We start from the raw sequence: 21,265 nt of genomic DNA, 5'->3' as shown, positions 1-21,265 counted from the left end.
ATATGAATTAAATCATAACATCAAGAAAACAGAAATCGGGGAGCTCTGGTGGCCTAGTGGCAAGGAGCTGCAACTACAATCCCAGAGGCACACGGTTGGAATCCACCAGATGCTCTGCCGGGGAAGGAGGGACAATCTCCTCCTGTACCAGTCAGATCTGATTTGACGGTAAACGCACACAAAAATAATAAAATAAAATAAAAAATTAAAAAAAGAAAAGAAAACAGAAATCCTCACCACTGAAACAGACAGCATAATGATAGCTGCAGAAAAGATTGAAGTTGTCAATGATTTAATTCTACTTGGATTAATCAACACCCATAGTAATAGAAAGAAAGGAAGAGAGAGAGAGGAAGAGAGAAAGAAAGCAAAAAAGAAAAGAAAAGAAAAAAGGAAAGAAGGTGGGAGGAAGGGAGGTGTTACATGGGGAAAATCTGATCTCAAAACCACTTTAAAGTACTATAAACCAAAGATTCCAGTTTAAAGACTAAAGTGTACGTGATTCAAGTCATGGTATTTGCAATTGCTTTCCATACATGTGAAAGTTGGACAATGACTTAGTATTATGGAAGAAAAATTGATGGCTTTGAATTGTGGTATTCATGAAGAATATCAGATATACCATGGACTATGAAGAGAACAAACAAATCTTTGCCACCAAGGTGCTTCTGAGAAGCAGGGATGGTAAAATGTTGTCTTACATATTTTGAGCATGTTGTCAGCAGGGGTTAGTCCTTGGAAAAAGATATCATGCTATGAAAAAACAACAGTCAGGACAACTGTCAATCAGATGTATCAACACGATCACGGTATTAATGGACTTGAGCATGTCAGAGATCTTGAGGATGGTACAGGATAGGCACAGTTCCTATCTGTTATCCATAGGGTTATTTTGAGTTGTATTTGATTAGATGGCACATAACAACAAACCAGCAAACCGAGATGATAAATTTAACTTTATTAAAGCCAAACACATGTGGCGTATCAGTTATAGAGGTGTTAGATAGCTAAGATCAATGGTAATTACACTTTATGGAATATTCACTGTTTTGGGGAAGTGTATATGTATTCACTATGCTTATTTGTTTATGTGCCTGTATATCCTACATAAATATATACATATATTGTTGTTGTTGTTACGTAGTTTAGAGTCCAGGATGACTCATAGCTGACCCTGCAGGGGATTTTCAGAGGTTGTAAATCATATGAGAGGAGGTTACCCATTTTTATCCAACAGAGTAGATTCAAATCACTTGCCTTTGAGTTGACAGCACAACTTCTTGCCACTCAACCATCAGATCCTGTGTATGCGTATGTTTATATGTATATGGTGGTAATGTGTGTCTTTGAGTCGGAATTGACCCATACCTGACCCTGCAGTGGTTTTTTAGAGGCAGTTAATCACATCAGAGGAGATGGCCCATCCTTCTCCCATGGAGCAGGTAGTGGATTCAAACCGTGTGCCTTCAGGATTGCAGCACAGCTTCTTACCATTGGACCACCAGAGAGAGCTCCCTCTGTATATGTATATGTCTACAGAGGGAGCTCTGGTGGCCTTCTGGTAAGAAGCTCTGCTGCAATCCCAAAGGCATGAGGTTTGAATCCTCCAGCTGCTCTGGGAAAAGGATGGGCAATCTCCTTTGGGATTTACAGCCTTCGAAGACCCGCGGAGGGTTAGCTGACTTGACAGCACTCAACAACAACAACATGTATATATGTATATGTGTGTATATAATCTATAGTCCTGAAAACAACCTGGGATATAGATAAGGTTATGTCCCATCGAGGTGGAACTAGCTCATGCTGGTCCTCCAGCATGTGTTCATAGACTGTAAATCACACTGAATGAGATGCTCATCTTTTCTCCTGTAGATCAAGAAGAGTGTGGTTGAAGTTGTTAATGTCTAGGCAAGCTTGTGATTGTTATTAGGTGCCATTGAGTTGCGTACAAGTCATAGCAAACCTGTGAACAATAGACTTGACCCCTGTCCTGTCCTGCCTGTACCATTTTCATTGGCTTGGACATAATTAAGCCCATTGCTGCAGTTACTATGTCAGTCTATCTAGTTAAGAAAATTCCTCTTTTGCTAACCTTTCCAAGTATGATCTTCCTTTCTAAAGGTTTTCTAGGAAGCAATTCCTTTCCTAACAACAAAGTGTGTGAGATGAATCTTTACCCTCCTTGCCTCTTAAGGACAATTGTGAATCCACTTTCTCTAAGGCAAATCTGTTTGTTCTCTTGGCAATCCTTGGCATATTGAGTACTCTCCTCCAACATCGTAACTCAAATGTATCAGTAATACTTCTGCCATCTTTATTCATTGTCCAGCTCTCAGATCAGTACAGTTGAGAAGACTATGACCTGAATCAGGTACATTGTGATCTTCAAACTGACCTCATTGCTCCTCGATAATTTGAAGAGATCCCTGATAGCAGACATTCCCAGTGCAATACATCTTTTCATTTCTTTCTTCCCCTCCCAAGACCATATTTATTTTCATATATTCTCATTGCTCAGTATAACAGTTATGTGTTCATTCCTTTGTACCTAAGCCCATTAATAAGTTGTTGTTGTTGTTGTTAAGTCTCGTCGAGTTGTAGGCAACTCATAGTGACCCTATGAACAAAAGTCCTGGACACCTGTATAACTTTTCGTCCTTTCTCCAGGTTCATAGGGTTTTCAGATGCAAGCTGTTAGGGAAGTGGCTGTCACTCCTGCTTCCAAGCTGTTTTAATTGGGGAGCTTCATCAAACACTGTCCACCACGGGTAACCATTCTCGCATTTGACTCATCAGTGTCAAAGTGTTTAGCTTCACAGCAACCACGAGTTACCTCTGTATCACAGCAAGTGGACAGACCAGGGTTACACGACCTCGAAGAATGTTGCACCAAAAGCAATTAAAGGCAGGCCTGAGGGCCGTGGAGAAGAGTCACCCACCTTTGGCTTGGAAGCATGACTTTCTGTCCTCTAGGCCAGCTGTGCTCATGCTCGCACTCTCTCTCTGCTGCTGCTGTTGTTGTTAAGTACTGTCGAGTCATAGGCAACTCATAGCGACCCTGTGAATGAAAGTCCTGGACAGCTGTATAACTTTCGTCCTTTCTCCAGATTCATAGGATTTCCAGAGGCAAGCTACCTGGTAGCTATATAATGATCCTTCAGACTTGCAGACTTAAGGTTCTAATAAGATAGAACCTTAACTATCATTTCTCTGCCTTGAAGCGGTAAGGATTTAGAGGTTATATAAATGAGAACATTTTTATTTACATCAGTTTGATTTAAAGATATTTGGCTCATTTTAATGACTGATTGATTTCTAATATGAAAAGCAATTTTAAAATAACTTAGAAAAAAGCAACTTGATCATCTTGCTTCACACACAGCTGTTCACATGCCATACTCCAGTTCCGTAAATTCAACTTTACTTTTGTTACCAGGGGTAAAAGCTACTTCATATAAATTCAGTGAAGCTGAACCTTTCTTAAGCAGCATGAAAATAGACTGATGGACAATTTCCAGGATGTTATTAAAAGTAAATTTTTCAGAAATACTAATGTTGTTGCTTTGTCTTTCAAGTCGCATGCAACTCATATTGACGTTATGTACAAGAACCATTGCTAAACCTTGCTCTATCCTGTGCCAATCTTAACTGTCCCTGACACACCTACTCCCATTACCCCTGTCACTGATTCAGTCCATCTCCTTGAGGGTCTTCCTCTCCAGCACTGTCCCTCCACCCTTCCAAGCATGACATCCCTCTCCAATGACTGATCCCACCTTGCAGCATGTTCAAAGTATGTCAGATAAAACTTCAGAATCCTTTCCTCCAGGAAGCAGCCTGGTTTAACCCTCTGCAGGACGAACCTGTTCATTCTCTTAGCTATCCATGGTATATTCAATACTCTTCTCCAATACCACAGCTCAAAGGCATCAGTTCTCCTTCTGTCATCCTAGTCATTGTCCAGCTTTCTAATGCATAGAGCAGTTGCAAAGACCATGGCCTGTATCAGGCACACCTTAGTCTCCAGACTGACATTATCGCTCTTCAGTACTTTGGCGAAGTCTCTGACAGCAGACTTTCCCAAAGCAATATGCATTTTAGTTTCCTGGCTGATAGTGCCAAGAGTGTTGATTGTGGAATCAAGCAAACTAAAGCCGTAGAATAGTCTCAATCTCTTCACCATCTGTCACGATGCTGGCAGTTGGCCCAGTGGTGAGAATCCTTGTTTTCTTGATATTGAGCTTCAATCCATTTGAAGGCTGCAATCCTTGACCTTCTGCAGCAAGTGCTTCAGGTCCTCCTTAGTTTCAGCAAGCTGGGTTGTGTCATCTGTATAATGCAGACTGTTGATGAGCCTTCCTCCAATTCTGATGCCACGTTCTTCCTCATAGAGCCCAGTCTCCCAGATAATCTGTTCTGCATATAGATTGAAGTACTAATATACTGAAACAAAATATTACGTTTATTTAAAATATAGATGTGGAGTTGTCTTTTAATCTTTTGACTTCTGGTACCAATGGTGTTGATTGTGGATCTAAGTAAGATGAAATAGTTGACAATGCCAATCTTTTCTCCATCTAGTGTGATGTTTCCTATTGGTCCAGTGATGAAGATCTTTGTCTTCTTGATGTTGAGATGTTACCCATATTGAAAGCTATAATCTTTGATCTTCTGCAGCTAACATTTCAAGTCCTTCTCACTTTAAGTGAGCAAGATTGTTATTGATAGATATTCTTCTGGTATCTTCTGCTTTCAGCCTGGATCAATCTGACATCAGCAGTAATATCCTTTGTGCCACAATCTAAACCCTACTTGAACTTCTGTTCTCTGTCAGTGTACTGTTCTGGCCATTTTTGGATGGTCTTCAGCAATATTTTGCTCATCTGTGATACTCATGATATTGTTTGGTAATTACACCATATTATAAGGTCACCTTTCTTGGGGATGGGAACAGATATGGATCTCTTCCAGTCACTTGGCCAAAGGGTTGTCCTCCAGATTTCTTGGAATAGACTGATGGGCACATCCAGGGCTGCATCTGTTAGTTGAAACATGTATATTGGTATTACATTGATTTGGGGCCTTATTTTTTACCACTGCCTTCAGGGCAACTTGAACTTATTCCTTTATTACCATTGGTTCTTTATCATATGCTACATCCATTACATTCCATATAATTAAATTCTTTTTGGTACAATAACTCTTTGTTCCCTATAACTTCTTTTGATGCTTCCTGGAGTGTTAAAGATATTGCCCACAACATTTTTCAGTACTGCAAGTTGAGGCTTGAATTTAATTTTTAGTTCTTTCAGCTTGCAAATAAATGTTGAGCAAGTTATTTTCTTCTTATTTTCTAACTCCAATTCTTTGCTCATTTCATTAGAATGCTTTGTCTTCTTGAACTGCTCTCTGAAATCTTCTGTTCACGTCTTTAACTTCAACTTTCACGTACTTAGGAAGCATTCAGGGAGCTCTGCATTAAGAACACTTAATTGTGCTTATTAAAAAATTTATACATAGACCTAGGAGCAGTAGTCTAAACAAGGGAACATTGCATGTTTGAGAATCAGAAAAGCTATGTGTCAGATTTGTGTCCTTTTCCATTTCTGTTCAGTCTGTATCCTGAACAAATCCTTCAAGAATCTAGGCTATAAGTAGATTGGACAGAGACTCATGAACAACTTTTATTGTGCAGATGAAACAACCTTGCTTGCAGAAAGTGAAGAAGACTTGAAGCACTTGCTGCAAAAGATCAAACACAATAGCCTTCAGTATGGGCTACATCTCAATATCAAGACAACAAAAGTCCTCACCACTGACCCAACAGATAGTGTCGTGATAAATGGAGAAAAGATTGAGATTGTTAATGATTTCATTTTACTTAGATCCACAGTTAACATCCATGGATGGTAGCAGTAGTCAAGAAATTAAGACATACTGCTTTGAGAAAATCTGCTGTCAAGACTCTCTCCAAAGTGATAAAGAGCAAGGAGGTCACTTTAAACTAAGGTGCTCCTGATCTAAGCCATGATCTTTTCACTTGTTTCCTATGCATGTAAAAGTTGGACAGTGAATAAAGATGACAGAAAAGTATTGATGGCTTTGGATTGTGATTGTTAGTGAAGAGTATTGGATATGCCATAAACTACCAAAAGATCAGGCATATCTGTCTTGAAGGAGGTGAATCTAGAGTACTTGCTAGAGACAGAGATGATAAACTTTGTCTCACTCACTTTGGGCATATATTTAGGAGTAAGGAGCCAGTCGCTGGAGAGAGACATAATGCTGAGAAAGATTGAGGATCAGCAAAAAAACGAGGAAGACTGTCAAAGAGTTGCATTCACACAGCAACTGTCACTAAGGGCTTGAATATGAGCGAGTTCATGAGGATGGATAGGATTGGGCAAAGTTCAGATCTGATGTTCAGAGTCACCATGAGTCATAGTCGACTCAATGACACCTAACAACAATTACAACATGAAGCAACTGAAAATATCATGACTAGGGTCATGTGCACCTTTGTCTTTAAATTTACCTCCCTGTTCTGTAACAATATAAAGAGGTCCTCGACAGCATATTTGTCCAGTATAGTACATATTTTGATTTCTTGACTGCTGTTAGTATGAGTGTTGACTGTGAATCTAAGTAAAATGAAATCACTGACAACTTCGGTCTTTTGTCCATTATTCATGATATTGCCTTTTGGTTCTTTTGTGATTATTTTTGATACTGAACTGACTGTATAGGAAAAAGAAATTAAAAGCATGTACACATATACATGTACAAACACATATGCTCTATACCGGTACCCATCTTTTCCCAATAGGTGATCATTTGGATTATTTGAATATCTTCAGCACTTCTTTTTTTCAACTGTCAGCAAATATATATCCATGATATCTTTCTTTCTTATGTCAGCATACTACTTTATATTCTTGCCTTGTTCTCATAAAGTTTATCCTTGATATCTTTCCTCAGTAACCAAACCATATGTATTTTTTTTTACAACTTCATAATCTTTCTATGACTTGACACAGTGACCTTAACAATACACTTCAGCATATCAGAGATGGCGAGGATGGCACAGGATAGGGAAAGGATCAGATCTGTCACTGTGAGTCATAATTGACCCACCAGTACCTAACAACAACAATAATTTTTTTATGTATGTACATTTAAGCTATTCCTGATTTTTTTAATTTGTTTCTAAACATTACTGTAGTATGTAATCTGGATACACTTCACAACATACAGATAGAAATTTAGGGTAGGTTTTAGACTTTGAATTTTTGGGTCAATATGCAATTGCATATTTTTCTATCTTAGAGCCACTGCTGGATTTGAATTGCCAGAGAGATTTATTCGCTGCATAGTTGTTGTTAAGTGCTGACAAGTCTAGTATGTTTCATAGCGACCCTGTGATTTCAGCCCTGTCCTGTCTTGTATAATCCTCTTCATCTGTGATACACTTGAGCCCATTGCTGGGCTGTGTCAGTGTGTCAGTCAGTTTGGTTGAAGGTTTTCCTCTCATTCATTGACCTTCCATCTTCCTAGCATGATGTCTCTTTCCAAGGAATATATAAGACAAAGTTTCACCATCCTTGCTTCCCAGGAGCACTCTGGCTACACTTTTTCTAAGACATATCTGTTCTTTTGGCAGTACGTGGGATATTCAGTGCTCTTCCTTATCTTTGTTCAGCTCTCAAACACATAGCAAGTGATTGAAAAGACCATGACCAAATCATGTGCACCTTAGTTTTCAAACTGACATCATTGCTCCTCAGTAATATAAGAGGTCCATGACAGCAGACTTGTCCAGTGCAGTATGTCTCCTGATTTCCTGACTGGTGATACCAAGGGTGTTTATTGTGGATCCAAGTAAGAAAAAAATGTTGAAAATGTCAGTCTTTTCTCCATTTGTCATGATGTTGTTTTGAGGTCCAGTGGTGAGGATTTCTTTGGGTTAGCAGCGTTTTAAGAGGTTTGCCCGGAGTTTAAAATATGTGACGTGTTCTAAGTAGAAGATATTTGTTTAATATATAAAGCATCTACTATGTTCCAGTGAAAGTATAAAGTGATGAGCAAGATAAAGACATCCTTACATAGCCTAGATCCTCTTCTTTCTCTTTAAACAAGAGTAAGTATATTTGGTGCTAGAGAAGGGAGCTCTAGTGGCCTAATGGCAAGAAGCTGCACTGCAATCCCAGAGGTATGCGGTTCAAATCCACCAGATGCTCTGCTGGAGAAGGAAGGGCAATCTCCTCCTGTACCATTCAGATCCTGTTTGGAGACTAAGGTGCGTCTGATACAGGCCATGGTCTTTGCAATCACCTGTTATGCATCAGAGAGTTGGACAATGACCAAGGAGGATAGAAGGAGAATTGATGCCTTTGAGCTGTGGTGCTGGAGAAGAGTATTGAGAGTACCATGGACTGCTAGGAAAACAAACAGATTTGTCCTGGAGAGGGTTAAACCGGGTGGCTCCCTGGAGGCAAGGATTCTGAGGCTCCGTCTAACTGACTTTGGACATGTTGTGAGGAGAGACCGGTCCTTAGAGAGGGACATCATGCTTGGGAGGGTGGAGGGACAGCGCAGGAGAGGAAGACCCTCTATGAGGTGGATTGATTCAGTGACTGGGATAATTGGGATGGGAGTGTCAGAGACAGTGCGATTGGCACAGGACAGAGCGGAGTTTAGGGCTGTTGTACATAGGGTCGCTATGAGTCGCAGGCGACTCGACGGCACATAACAACAACAACAACAAGTATATTTGAGGCGTAGATAAATTTGTTGTTGCTTCTATGAACTGTTGAGTTGGAATGAACTCATAGGTTTTGTGAGACAATAAATTGCAAGGGAGGAAATTGCTTGTCCTTCTGTGGAACAGCTGGTAGATTTGAACTGTGTGCCTTGGGGTCGATAGCACAATTTACTACTAAACTCACCAGAGTTCCCTAGATTAATTTAGTTCAAGCAATAAGTTCATGCTGAGTAAAGGGAAATAAATTATTGGAGTGGAACATTAGATAAGGAAGATGAGAAATGGATACTTGATAAGAACATTATTAGTGGCATCAGGTTATGGTGTTGGGAAGGTTGTGAAATCTAAGCACAAAGAACAGTGTCTTATTCCTCCCTTTGATGCTCAGATCCTAGCCCATTAATATTGAATGAATAGGTCATCTTTCTCCTTTTCATTTTTTGTAGGGCTAAAGAAACGGACTGTATCACCTCAGAAATTCCTCTAAGCTTTTTGATATATGATTATGATATACTGTGTTTCAGTGCTTCAGGCAATGATAAAGGATTCTACTGACAAACTGTATCAAAATGAGAAGAGATAAGCAGGAATAATATTTGAAACTTTCAAGCCTTTTGTCAGCTAGACTATAATAAACATCTTTTCTCTGGAAAATTTGTTGCCTTATTTTTATTTGTCAAAGAAAAAAGCTTCTTTTTTATGAGATAAAGACTTTAAACTTTAGTGGAACATTTATTTAAAAAATAACATATAAAGAAAACTTGGATCTTAATAAAAGTTAATTGATTTATGTTATTTTAAAAATTCGTATTTTGAGGGAGCTCTGGTGGCCTAGTGGCAAGAAGCTATACTGCAAACCCAGAAGTGCACAGTTCAAATCCACCCGATGCTCTGCTGGAGAAGAAGGGGTAATCTCCTCCTGTGCCAGTCAGATCTGATTTGACGGTATACACACACACACACACACACACACACAAATTTGTATTTTATACACACATAGAGATATTCAGAGAAGTTTTAATTTTGCATTTCCATCTGTTAATAGCTCTCTAAATGTTGTTGTTGTCAAGTCAGAACCTATTCATAGCTGACTCTCCAGTGGGTTTTCAAAGGCTGTAAGCCACAAGGGAGAAGATTGTCTATCTTTCTCCCTTGGAGCAGCTGGTGGATTGAACTGCCTACCTTTTACTTACCTGCTAAGCCACCAGAGCTCCATATTCTCTAATTTAGAACTTAATAATGACCTCTCCAAAGTACTAAAGAGCAACGATGTCAGTCTGGAGACTAAGGTGTGCCCGATACAGGCCATGGTCTTTGTAATTACTTGCTATGCATCAGAAAGCTGGACAAGGACTAGGGATGATAGAAGGAGAATTGATGCCTTTGAGCTATGATATTGGATAAGAGTATTGAATATACTGTGGACTGCTAGGAGAATGAACAGGTTCATCCTAGAGAAGGTGAACTCAGGCTGCTCCTTGGAGGCAAGGACTCTGAATCTTCATCTCACATATTTTGGACATGTTGCAAGGTTGGATCAGTCCTTGGAGAGACATCATGCTTGGGATGATGGAGGGGCAATGCCGGAGAGGAAGACCTTAATGAGGAGAGGAAGACCGTTAATGAGATGGATTGATTCAGTGACTGGGGTAATCGGAGTAGGTGTGTCGGAGATAGTAAGATTGGCTCAGGATAGAGCAGGGTTTAGGGATCTTGTCCATAGGGTCACTATGAGTTGCAGGTGACTCAATGGCACATAACAACAACAACAACAATGCCTAGGATACAATTGTAACTAGGTAGCATAGAGTTGATTTTTAAATCACAGTGACCTCATTTTATAGAACTACCTTGTAGAATTTTCTATTCTGGGAGCAGATTGTCTTCCCCCCCAACACTGTGGAACTGCTGTGTGGCTTTGAACCACTAATGTTTTGAGTACTTAAACTATTCACCACCTTGTCTCTTAGAATATAGTGAAACTGGCAATTTAAGAACTCAGTCATTTCATTTTTACTAGGCCTGTGTTAATAGATTATTTTCTTCAGTGGAGGAGGTTAGGTCTTGATTCCCCCACCCCTGCATTTACAAATTAATTAAATATTAGTAGTTTAAGTTTGACTTGAGAAGAATATTTTCTTTTAAATAATGAAATCATAACAATTTATAAAATGGCTGGAAGGGATGTATATTTTTTCCCATTCCAAAAGAGGGTGACTCAACAGATTCTGGAAGTTATTGAACAATATCACTGACAGCACATATAAGCAAAACCTGCTGAAGAGTATCCAAAAATAACTGGAACAGTACATTGACTGAGAACTACCAGAAATACAGGTTAGATTTAGAAGAGATTGTGGCACCGAAAATTGACACTGGCAATGTCAAATGGAGCTTGGCTAAAAGCAGCCGAATACCAGAGGAAAGTCTGTCTGTGTTTCATTGACTATGCAAAGACATTTGACTGTGTGGATCACAACAAATTTTTACTAACCTTGAGAAGAATGGGGATCCCAGGACATTTGATTATGTTTTTGCAAAACCTATACTTGGACCAGAATCATTGATAAGAACAGAGCAAGGAAACACACTACATGGTTCAGAATCAGAAAAGGAGTGCATCAGGGATGTGGCCTGTCTTCATACCTTTTCAGTGTATATGTGGAACAGATCATTTGGAAGGCTGGGATTTATGAGGAGGAATATGGCATCAGATTTGGAGGAAGACTCATCAACAACCTGCTTTATGAAGGTGATACAACCTTCCTTGTCCAAATTAAGGAGAACCTGAAACATTTGCTACAGAAGGCCAAGGTCTGTAGTCTTCAATATGGATTGAAGCTCACCATCAAGAAGACAGAGATTTTCACCATGGGACCAATTGACAGCACCATGAGAGATGGAGAAGAGACTGAGGTTGTTAACAGTTTCAGCATGCTCAGATCCACAGTCAACACTCTTGGCACCAGCAGTCAAGAAATCAAAATACAAGATTCAAATCCACCAGATGCTCTGCTGGAGAAGGCAATATCCTCCTGTACCAGTCAGATCTGATTTGACGATATGCACACACAAAATTTTTTTAAAAAATTACAAAATCAAAAGACAGTAGTGGCCCTATGCAACATTTGTCCTTTTGTGACTGAGATATTTCACTCAGTATAATGTCCTCTAGGGTCATTCACTTAGCATAGTATTTCATGAGTTTCTTGTTTTTCAGTGCTGCATAGTATTCCATTGTATGAATATACCACAGCTTCTCTATCCATTCATTTGCTGATGGGCACTTGGGTTGTTTCCACCTCTTTGCTGTTGTGCACAAAGCTGAAATAAAAATGGGTATGCATATATCTGCTTGGGTGGTGGTTATGGTTTCTTTAGGGTAAATTTCTAGAAGTGGAATCACTGTCTTAAATGGTATTTCTATTTGTAAGTTTTTGAGAAAATATCATACAGCCTTCCAAAGTGGTTGCACCATTTTATACTCCCACAAACAATGAATAAGCGTTCCAGTTTCTCCACAACCTCACCAGCATTTGCTGTTTGCTGTTCTGTTAAATTTTGCTATTCTTACTGGGATGAGATGATACCTCATAGTTGTTTTGTTTGCATCTCTCTTAGAGCTAGGGATTTGGAACATTTCTTCATGTGTTTGTTGACCATCTGAATGTCTCCTTTGGTGAAGTGTCTGTTCATATCCTGTGCCCATTTTTCAATTGGGTTATTTACCTTTATCTTGTTGTGGTGCTTGAGTAGTTTATAAATTCTAGCTGTAAGTCCCTTGTCTGAAATGTCATTACCAAATATTTTTTCCCAGTCTATGGCTTCCTTTTTTACCCTGTTGGAGAAGTTTTTGGATGTGCATAAGGATTTGATTCTTAGAAGGTCTCATTCATCTATTTTATCCTCTCTTGGTTGTAGATTTTCCAGGATACTTAGAAGACTGTTTATGTTGTGAATTAGCACTTCTAGGGTTTGTCCAAGCTTTTCTTTAAACAGGACTGACATTGGGGTTGAGGGAAGACACAGAAGAGGGGGAGGAATGATGTATACTGCATTGCAACAGATGAGGGAGAAAACTGTTTAAAAGGGATATTAGGTATTATTGTCATGGCAGGAGTCCAGAATGAAGACTGCACAGTGCAGTGTACTTGAGGGGAGGGATTGCATAGCAATGACAGACTTTATTTTGTCCATCAAGGAGAAAAGTGAATTGGGGGGGAGGGGAGGCAGGGAGAAAAATGAAACAATGAATGACTGGAAACCCTCTCTGTAAACTTTCATTAAAATTAATAAAAAAAGGAAATCTAACTGTTCTGTAAATTTTTGTTAAAATGAAAATTGAAATACAAATTTTTATTTAAAAAAAATCAAAATATTAATTGCTCTGGGGAAAGTTACTATCATGGACCTTTCCAAAGTGCTGAAGAGCAATTATATCAGTCTGGAGACTAAGGTGTGCCTGGTTCAGGCCTTGGTCTTCACAATTACTTTCTATGTATCAGAGAGCTGGACAATGATTAGGATTGACAGAAGAAGAATTGATGCCTTGAGTGGTGGTGCTGGAGCATAAAATACCACGCATTAAACACACTGCCAAGAGAACAAACAGATTTATACTAGAGAGGGTAAAAACAGGCTGCTCCTTGGAGGCAAGGATTTTAAAGCTCCATCTCACATACTTTGGGTTTATGGCCAGGAGGTACCAGTCCCTGGAGAAGGATATCATGCTTGGAAGGGTGGAGGGACAGTGCAGGAAAGGAAGATCCCAGATGAGATGGATTGACACACTAACTGGGATCATGAGGGTTGCTGTGTCAGAGACAGACTGGCTCAGTATAGAGCAGGGTTCAGAGCTTTTGTACATGGAGTCGCAACAACAAACGAAATAAGGTATTAATATTCCTCTTTTTAGGATGAATTTTATTATTACATTGTTAGTTTGCACATTAAAGAAACTGATTTTTTTTCTCCTTGAATCACATTTCAGGGATATTTTAGGATTGTTCTTGATACTGGAGGTATAGTTTTAACAGCTTAAAAATGTAGAAATGAAAGAAGCACTTGGTATTAACCATAATAGAGATATTACTAATGGGATAAACAAATAATTCTTATAGTTTGACAAGGGAAAAAAATCCAAAATCATCTAATTATTCCTGATGGTGGTGGTGTTGTTATGAGCCATTGGGTTGCCTCCAACTCATTGCGACCTTGTGTACAATTTCTCTGAAACCTGTCCTATCCTGAGCCAATCTCATTGTCTCTGGTAGACTTAATCTCCTTTCTCCAGTCACTGAGTCAATCCATCTCGTTCTGGGTCTTCCTCTCCTACACTGTCCCTCTACCCTTCCAAGCGCAATGTCCTTCTCCAAGGACTGGTCCCTCCTGACCATGTGTCCAGAGTATGTGAAACAGAGCTTCTAAATCCTTACTTCCAGGGAGCAGCTTGGTTTCACCTTCCCGAGACCAGACCTGTTTGTTCTTCTGGCTTATGGTATGTTCAACACTCTTCTCCAGCATCACAACTCAAAGGCTTTGATTCTTCTTCTATCATCTTTAGTCATTGTCCAGCTCTCTGACGCTTAGCAAGTAAGTACAGTTAAAAAAAAAAAAGTGAACTTTGAGGAATAGTAGAATTAGAATTGTTTTTCAAGTTTGATCATACTGAGATCAAATGCTCATAGCAAGTAGAAATAAATATTCTGGCATACCAGATAATGAAAAGTTCTTTTGGATCTGTATATAAAACGAAAATATATTTTCAAAAGCCTTACTGAAGTATGTGTTGTTATGTGCCGTCACGTCAACTACACCTCACAGTGACCCTGTGAACAATGCCTCTGAGCCCTATCATGGACCAGCTTCACCATCTCCAACTCGTATCACCCCTTTGCCCCAGTTATTGTGTCAGTCTATGTCATCAAGTCTTCCTTTCTTGTACTGACTTTCTATCCTGATCATGAAGTCTGACTCTAAGGAATGACCCCTTCTGACAACATGCCCAGAGTATGTGAGATGGAGTTTCACCATATTTGCTTCTAAGGAGGACCCCAATTTTGATTTCTCCGCAACAGACTTATTTGTTCTCTTGGCAGTCTATATTATGTTCAGTACTCTTCTTCAGCACCACAACTCAAAGGCATTGATTTTTTTCTCTCTGATTGTTCAGTTCTCAGATGCATAGCGAGCAATTGAGAAGAATGTATCTTGGATCGGGTGCACCTTAGTCTCTAGGCTGACATCATATCTCTTCAGCACTCTGGAGAGGTCTTTGACAATAGATTTTCCCAGGGCAACGCATCTCTTGATTTCCTGACTGCTGGTGCCAGTGGTGTTGATTGTGGATCCAAGCAAGATGCAATGTTAACAACTTCAGTCTTTTCTCTGTCTATCATGATGTGCTGCCTATTAGTGCATTGGTGACGATTTTTATTTTCTAATGTTGAGATGTAACTCATATTGAAGGCTGCAATTCTTGATCTTCTGCAGTAAACACTTCAAGTCCTCCTCAGTTTCAGCAAGCAAGGCTGTGTCATCTGTATAATGCAGGTTGTAGATGAGTCTTCCTCCAATCCTAATGCCACATTCTTCTTCATAAAGTCTAGGTTTCTTAATGATCTGCTTACCATATAGATTGAAAAGGCATGGAGAAAGGATAATTCCTGACACACTCCTTCTCTGATTTTGAATCATGTAGTGTTTCCTTGCTCTGTTTAAGACAACAGCTTTTTGGTCTAAGTTTCACATGAGCACAATTGTCTGGAATTCCCATCAAGTTTAGCTACAGTTTGTTTTGATTCACACAGTCAAATATTTTTACATGCTTAATAAAACACAAGTAGACATCCATCAATTCTTTTAGAAGAAGTATTCATTGTCATGGAGAGGAGATTGAAACTGACAACAGCTTTACCTTGCTTGGATCCACAGTTAACACCCTTGCTACAAGCAGTCAGGAAATAAGGAGATGCATTGCACTGGGAAAGTCTGCAGTTAGGGACCTTTGAAAATTATTGAAGTCATGATGTCAGTTTGAGCTGTGGTGTTGGAGAAGAGCACTGAACATTCCATGGACAGCTAATAGAACAAGTAGATATTTCTTGGAGAGGGTGCAGCCAGATGCTCTTTGGAGGCAAGAATGATGAAGCTTTGCCTCACATACTTTGGACATGTTGCTAGGGGGTGCTATTCTTTGGTGAGGGATATGATTTTGGGAAGAGTGGAGGGTCTCCAAAGGATAGGAAGACCCTCAACCAAGTTGATTGACAGGGTGACTGCTGAATGGGCTCTTGTGTGTCAGGAAGTGTGAGGATGGCGCAGGACAGGACTAGGTTCGGATCTTTTGTTCATAGGGTCGCTATGAGTATACTCGACTCTATGGTACCTAACAACAACCACAGACATCCTTCTGGTACTCTCTGGTTTCAACCAGAATCCATCTGAGATAAGTAGAGACCATTTTGTTTTTCCTTGCCAGTGTGTTTTCTTACTTTTTTGCTCTGCTTAGTACTTTTGGTATAACGTTGATGAAAGAATATCCTTTCCCATATCCTGATCTTACGGGAAAATCACTTAGTAAGTTACTAGCAGGACACCCATCCCTAATTTTCCCCTTTCTAGTTGTGTGCTGGTACTCCACATTTTACCAGTTCAAATGCATTCTGGTTTTGCTCATTTTTTTAGAAATAAAATTTTAATTGTGATTTTAACAAACATTTACAGAGAAGTTGAATTTTTTTCTTTCATTCATTTTTGCACATTTTACCTTCTTGCCCTCCCTTCCTTTTCCTTAGGTCATGTGATTTTTTTTGTTTTGGTGGTTTTTTTGTTTTTTGTTTGTTTTTTTAATCATTCATTGTTTTATTTTTTTATTTTTTTCTATAATTATATTTTATTAATTTTCATAAACATTTACAGAGATTTTGGGTTTCCATTCATTCATTGTTGCACAGCCTGCCTACCTCCTCTCCTCCCACAGTCCTCTTTGCAATGATATATCTCTTATTCTGGGCTTTTATAATACATATAATACCTAATCATATATTCATGTTAGTCAGTTCTTTCTTTCATTTTTTTCCAATGCAATAGTCATTATAAACCCATTCTTATCTTATTCTCCTCCCAACCCCACATGCCAGACCTGCTTTATGACAGTAATGCTATGCAGTATTTGTCCTTTTGAAACTGAGATATTTCACTCTGCATGATGTGCTCCAGAGTCCCCCATGTTGTGTAATGTTTTACAGGTTTGTTGTTTTTCAGTGCTGCATAGTTTTCCATTGTATGAATATACCACAGTTTTTCTATATGTTCATTTATTGATGGGCACCAGGGTTATGTCCGTCTCTTTGCTATTATAAATAATGCAGCATTAAACATGGGCATGCATATATCTGTTTGGATGGCCGGTTATGGTTTCTTTAGAGTATATTCCCAGTAGTGGAATTGCTGGGTCAAATATTATTTCTTTTTCCAACTTTTTCAGAAAACGCCAGACCACCTTCCACAGTGGTTGTACCAGTTTATGCTCCCACCAGCTGTGAATAAGAGTTCCAATCTCTCCACAATATCACCAGCGTTTATTGTTTGCTGCTCTGTTGAACTTTGTTATTGACGCTGGGGTGAGATGATACGTCATAGTTGTTTTGATTTGCATCTCTCTTAGAGCTAGGGATTTTGAACATTTCTTCATGTGTTTGTTTGCCCTCTGAAAATCTTTTTTTATATCTTGTACCCATTTTGTGTTTGGTTGTTTACCTTTTTCTCATTGAGGTGCTGGAGAATTCTCTAAATTTTAGATATGAGTCCCTTATCAGATAGGTCATTACCAAATATTTTTTCCCCCATCTGTGGCTTTCCTTTTTACCCTGTTGGAAAAGTTTTCTGGTATGTGTAGGGATTTGATTCTTTGGAGGTCCCATTTATCTGTTTTGTTCTCTCTTGGTTGTAGGGGTTTTGTTTATTTTAAAAACTCTTGTCTTGATTGGTACTGTTCTTTGTCCAAAGAATTCTTCTTTTTCATATTTTTTATAAGGCTGATCTGGCTTTTTGGTTTATTTTTAAATGTTTATTTGAAAAATAACATTTTTTGGTACTTTTGCTTAGGTAGGAATGTATTTGTTTTGCTGTAATTTTGAATGACAATTTTGCTGGATATATATAATTTTTAGCTGGCTGTTCTTTCCTTTCAGGATATATAATTCCATTGCATTTTTGCCTGCATGGAATTTTTTTATATTTAGTGTCTTTTTTTGCCAGTATATCTCAAGAAAATTCTGTTTGTTTTCTTTTTCTTCTTTTGAAATTATTATTTTGTGTAAATTATTCTCTTGTTAGTGTCCTACATACTTCTTAGGCTTTTTTTGTTTTTAAAATTCTTTTCTTCTCATTTTCCATCAAGTTATTATTAAGGATTTGTCCTTTGTTTCACTGCTCCTTTCTGCCATTGATTCCATTCTGTCTTTGTATTTTTCCACTGATGTACCTATTTCTGAAATTTTACTGTTAATCTTTTAGATTTCTAGATAGTGTCTTTATATGGCTTGTAAGTGTCTGCTTAGTTTGCAGTAGGGTTTGTTTGAGAGCACTGGGATCTCCTGTATGTTTGTTGGCAGAAGTACAGAGAGTGCTGGTTTGTTTGTGACAGGGGTTTCTAATGAGGTGATGTCTGTCTGGCCATTCAGTGGGTGTAGATACAAGAAACATTCTCTTCATTTGCTCTTTTATAGGTGCTGTGGGTATATGCTGCTAGTTGCCAGATGACCAGCATGAGGGTACACTGGGCACTGGCTAGTTTGCACTGAAACCTGTATCACCTGTTCTCATGACACTAGTTGATGGGTGCATAATGTGTAATTTCTCACCACTGGTTGCAGGGCAGGAGGAAGAGGTTAAGACTTATGTCACTGGACTGGCAACACACGAGCTATGCCACTGGTTGTGACACTCACAGTGCAGGAGTGTCTTTCGTCAATCACTGAGATGGATGCTGAGGCTGAGGGAAGGGCATGATGAGTGGGCTCTGCCAGTTGTTGATCTAGCATTTCGAGAGTGTGTGCCAAAAATAAAAAGAGTATGTTGCAAGCGACTTGATGACACATAACAACAACAACAACGTGCAGTTAATTGCATGTGAAAGTGAAATAGGGCAACAGGTCACCACGAGTTGCCAGGCTGTGTAGGGAGCAGAGAGTACATCACCAAATACAGGGAAGGGAAAAGTGGAGCCTATTCTTTGGTCATTGATATGGACACTGGGACACTCCTCCCTCTAGAGTGTAGCTAGTAGTTAAGATCTGCCCTCAAGTTCATTCTTGGAGGAGTAAGAGCTGTCTAGAGTTCAGCTGGGGGAAGGGAATCTCTGGTTGCCACCCTATAAATCCTCCATTCTGTGCGCATCACCTGTGTAAACTATGAGGGACCAGTGCTGGTGAGGAGTTGCTTTCCCATTTCTGGCTCACCTCCCTTCTCTCATTTGCCTGAACCCCTAATGTTCTCACCCACCTTCCTACACTCTCCTATTAACTGTAATTCAATGAATGTAAAAGTTAAATTTGCTTCTTTCCAAATAGTTAAAAACATAGAACAAAAAAACAACTTGAAAGTCTGATTTATTTTTATAATTAAATATCTTAATGATGATTCATCCAGAAAAAGAAGTTGCATAAATTATATTACTAGTTGTGCAAACAATGTTAATAAGACTAAATTGTTTTATGACCTTTCTGGTAATATTATTTAGCTGAAGACTTCAGAGCAGTGAATAATCAGCTGTTAACATTTTAAATTATTGTTAAAATTGGGCTTGCTGGCATTGACAGAGTGAAGTTTCTTCTCATAATATTTAGAAATAGAGTAAGAATATATTTAGTTCCCAATTCTTTATCTCGTGAACAAATAAAACTAATTTGTTTTTTTTATTCTAATTGTATCTTTTCTAGATCAGATTTTCACCAGGAATTAAGAAATTGTTTGTGGTAACTGCAGTGAGTGCTGTATCTGTAATTTTTCTGGCCCACCACTTTAGAAGAAGACGAGGGAAGAAAAAGGAAAAAACATTACCTTGGGAACCAGAGCACCTTTTACTTGAATACACTAGAAGAGCAGCATCAGACAAAGGTGTGTGGGTCCACAGGAACATTTTATTTGTAAATCATTAATAGAGTACAGTGAATTCTGTATTTTATTCTCTAAAAGTTTCTTTTTTAATATTTGACTCCTAAGTAATGCATAGTCACTTTAGAAAGATTGGAAAATACAGATTAGCAAACAGACAACTTTAATCAGTTAATATTCTCCTACTCAGAGGTAACATATTAATTTGGATGTAGTATATATTGCCAGTTATATAAATAAAAATCATTTCTTGAGCATGCTAGATTTCTTTAGTTTTTTTATTATTTAATATAGCACTTACTTTTGGTTCCTTGTTGAACAAATATTTAATGAAAGACAGTTTTATGCTTGGTAGCAGACATTACAAGAATAACAGCTTTCACCTGTTCAGGGCAGTGCTTAATGCTGCACGTGTAGTACTTTATTTAATCTTTATAGCATTCTTTTGAATTAGGATAATCATTCTGTATTATCATCTCTGTTTTGAATAATAGAAATATAGAAAAGTTCAGTGACGTCCTAAGATTGTATAACTTGTAGGTGGGCTTGAATTGAGAAGTTTCTTAGTGTATTCAGATCAACTACAACGTGATATGATATTTAACCCTAGAAGAATATCTAAATGGGTATGGTAAAAAGACATAAAAAATTAATTGTAACATAACACAGTATAGATGAAATTTAAATGTAAATATTTCATTAAATTTATAATTTGAAGGTTCATAGTTGTTAGTATTTTTTATTTACTACAGTAGACCAATATATATTGCCCTCATTAATTATGTGTTTTACTTTTCATTTCACATGCAGATTTTTGTGTTATTACAATGTTATGCAAGGGTATAGATATTGTTATGTCCCTTTAGTATTATTCACAATTCAGTGATGTATATTCTAAGATCAGAAGCCTTGTGACTGAATATAATGTCAGTTTTGAGATTTTTACCTGAAATTTATCATGCACCTTTTGGTACTTTTGGTAGGTTCAAGTTGTTCCAGCAGTAGACAAAATTTGACATTATCTTTGAGTTCTGCCAAAGACAAAGGATCTCAGTCCTGTAACTATGCTAATGGAGGACTTTTCAGTAAATACTCAGGTTCTGCACAAAGTTTGGCCTCTGTAAGTATGAAAATTTTTTTTCTTTTCTATGTCTGCTTATCCAACAAGAGGCCTCCAGCCAACCAAATGCTCCAGAGCCAGTCCCCAGTCAACACGGAGAAAAAAACCAAAACTCCCTCCTCCAAGACCTTATGAGTTTTCAAAGACCACAGGCCCACACCCTGGGCTCTCATTAGCTCCGACAAGAGGCTTCTGGCCAACAGTTTGGAGGCAGGTGTGGAATCTACTTCCTAAACCACATGCCTCTAGAAACTCTAGGAGCTTGG

At 38.5% G+C, this 21,265-nt stretch overlaps 1 protein-coding gene across 2 annotated transcripts in view; it reads left to right on the top strand.

Moving 5' to 3' along the window:
- Nucleotides 1–21,265, top strand: part of FAM73A (family with sequence similarity 73, member A) — a 154,295-nt gene that overhangs the window by 5,017 nt on the left and 128,013 nt on the right. For both annotated transcript variants that reach the window (XM_006888591.1, XM_006888592.1), the window contains exons 2-3: nucleotides 19,705–19,882; nucleotides 20,863–20,999. In XM_006888591.1, coding sequence (XP_006888653.1) covers nucleotides 19,705–19,882; nucleotides 20,863–20,999 — 315 coding nt within the window. The remainder of the gene's footprint in view (nucleotides 1–19,704; nucleotides 19,883–20,862; nucleotides 21,000–21,265) is intronic.

This window comes from Elephantulus edwardii, unplaced genomic scaffold, assembly GCF_000299155.1.
Source record: "Elephantulus edwardii isolate Elephantulus edwardi_28Jun2011 unplaced genomic scaffold, EleEdw1.0 scaffold00069, whole genome shotgun sequence".
In the NCBI taxonomy this organism is placed as follows: Eukaryota; Metazoa; Chordata; class Mammalia; order Macroscelidea; family Macroscelididae; genus Elephantulus; species Elephantulus edwardii.
This window is presented reverse-complemented; position numbering and strand designations above follow the sequence as displayed.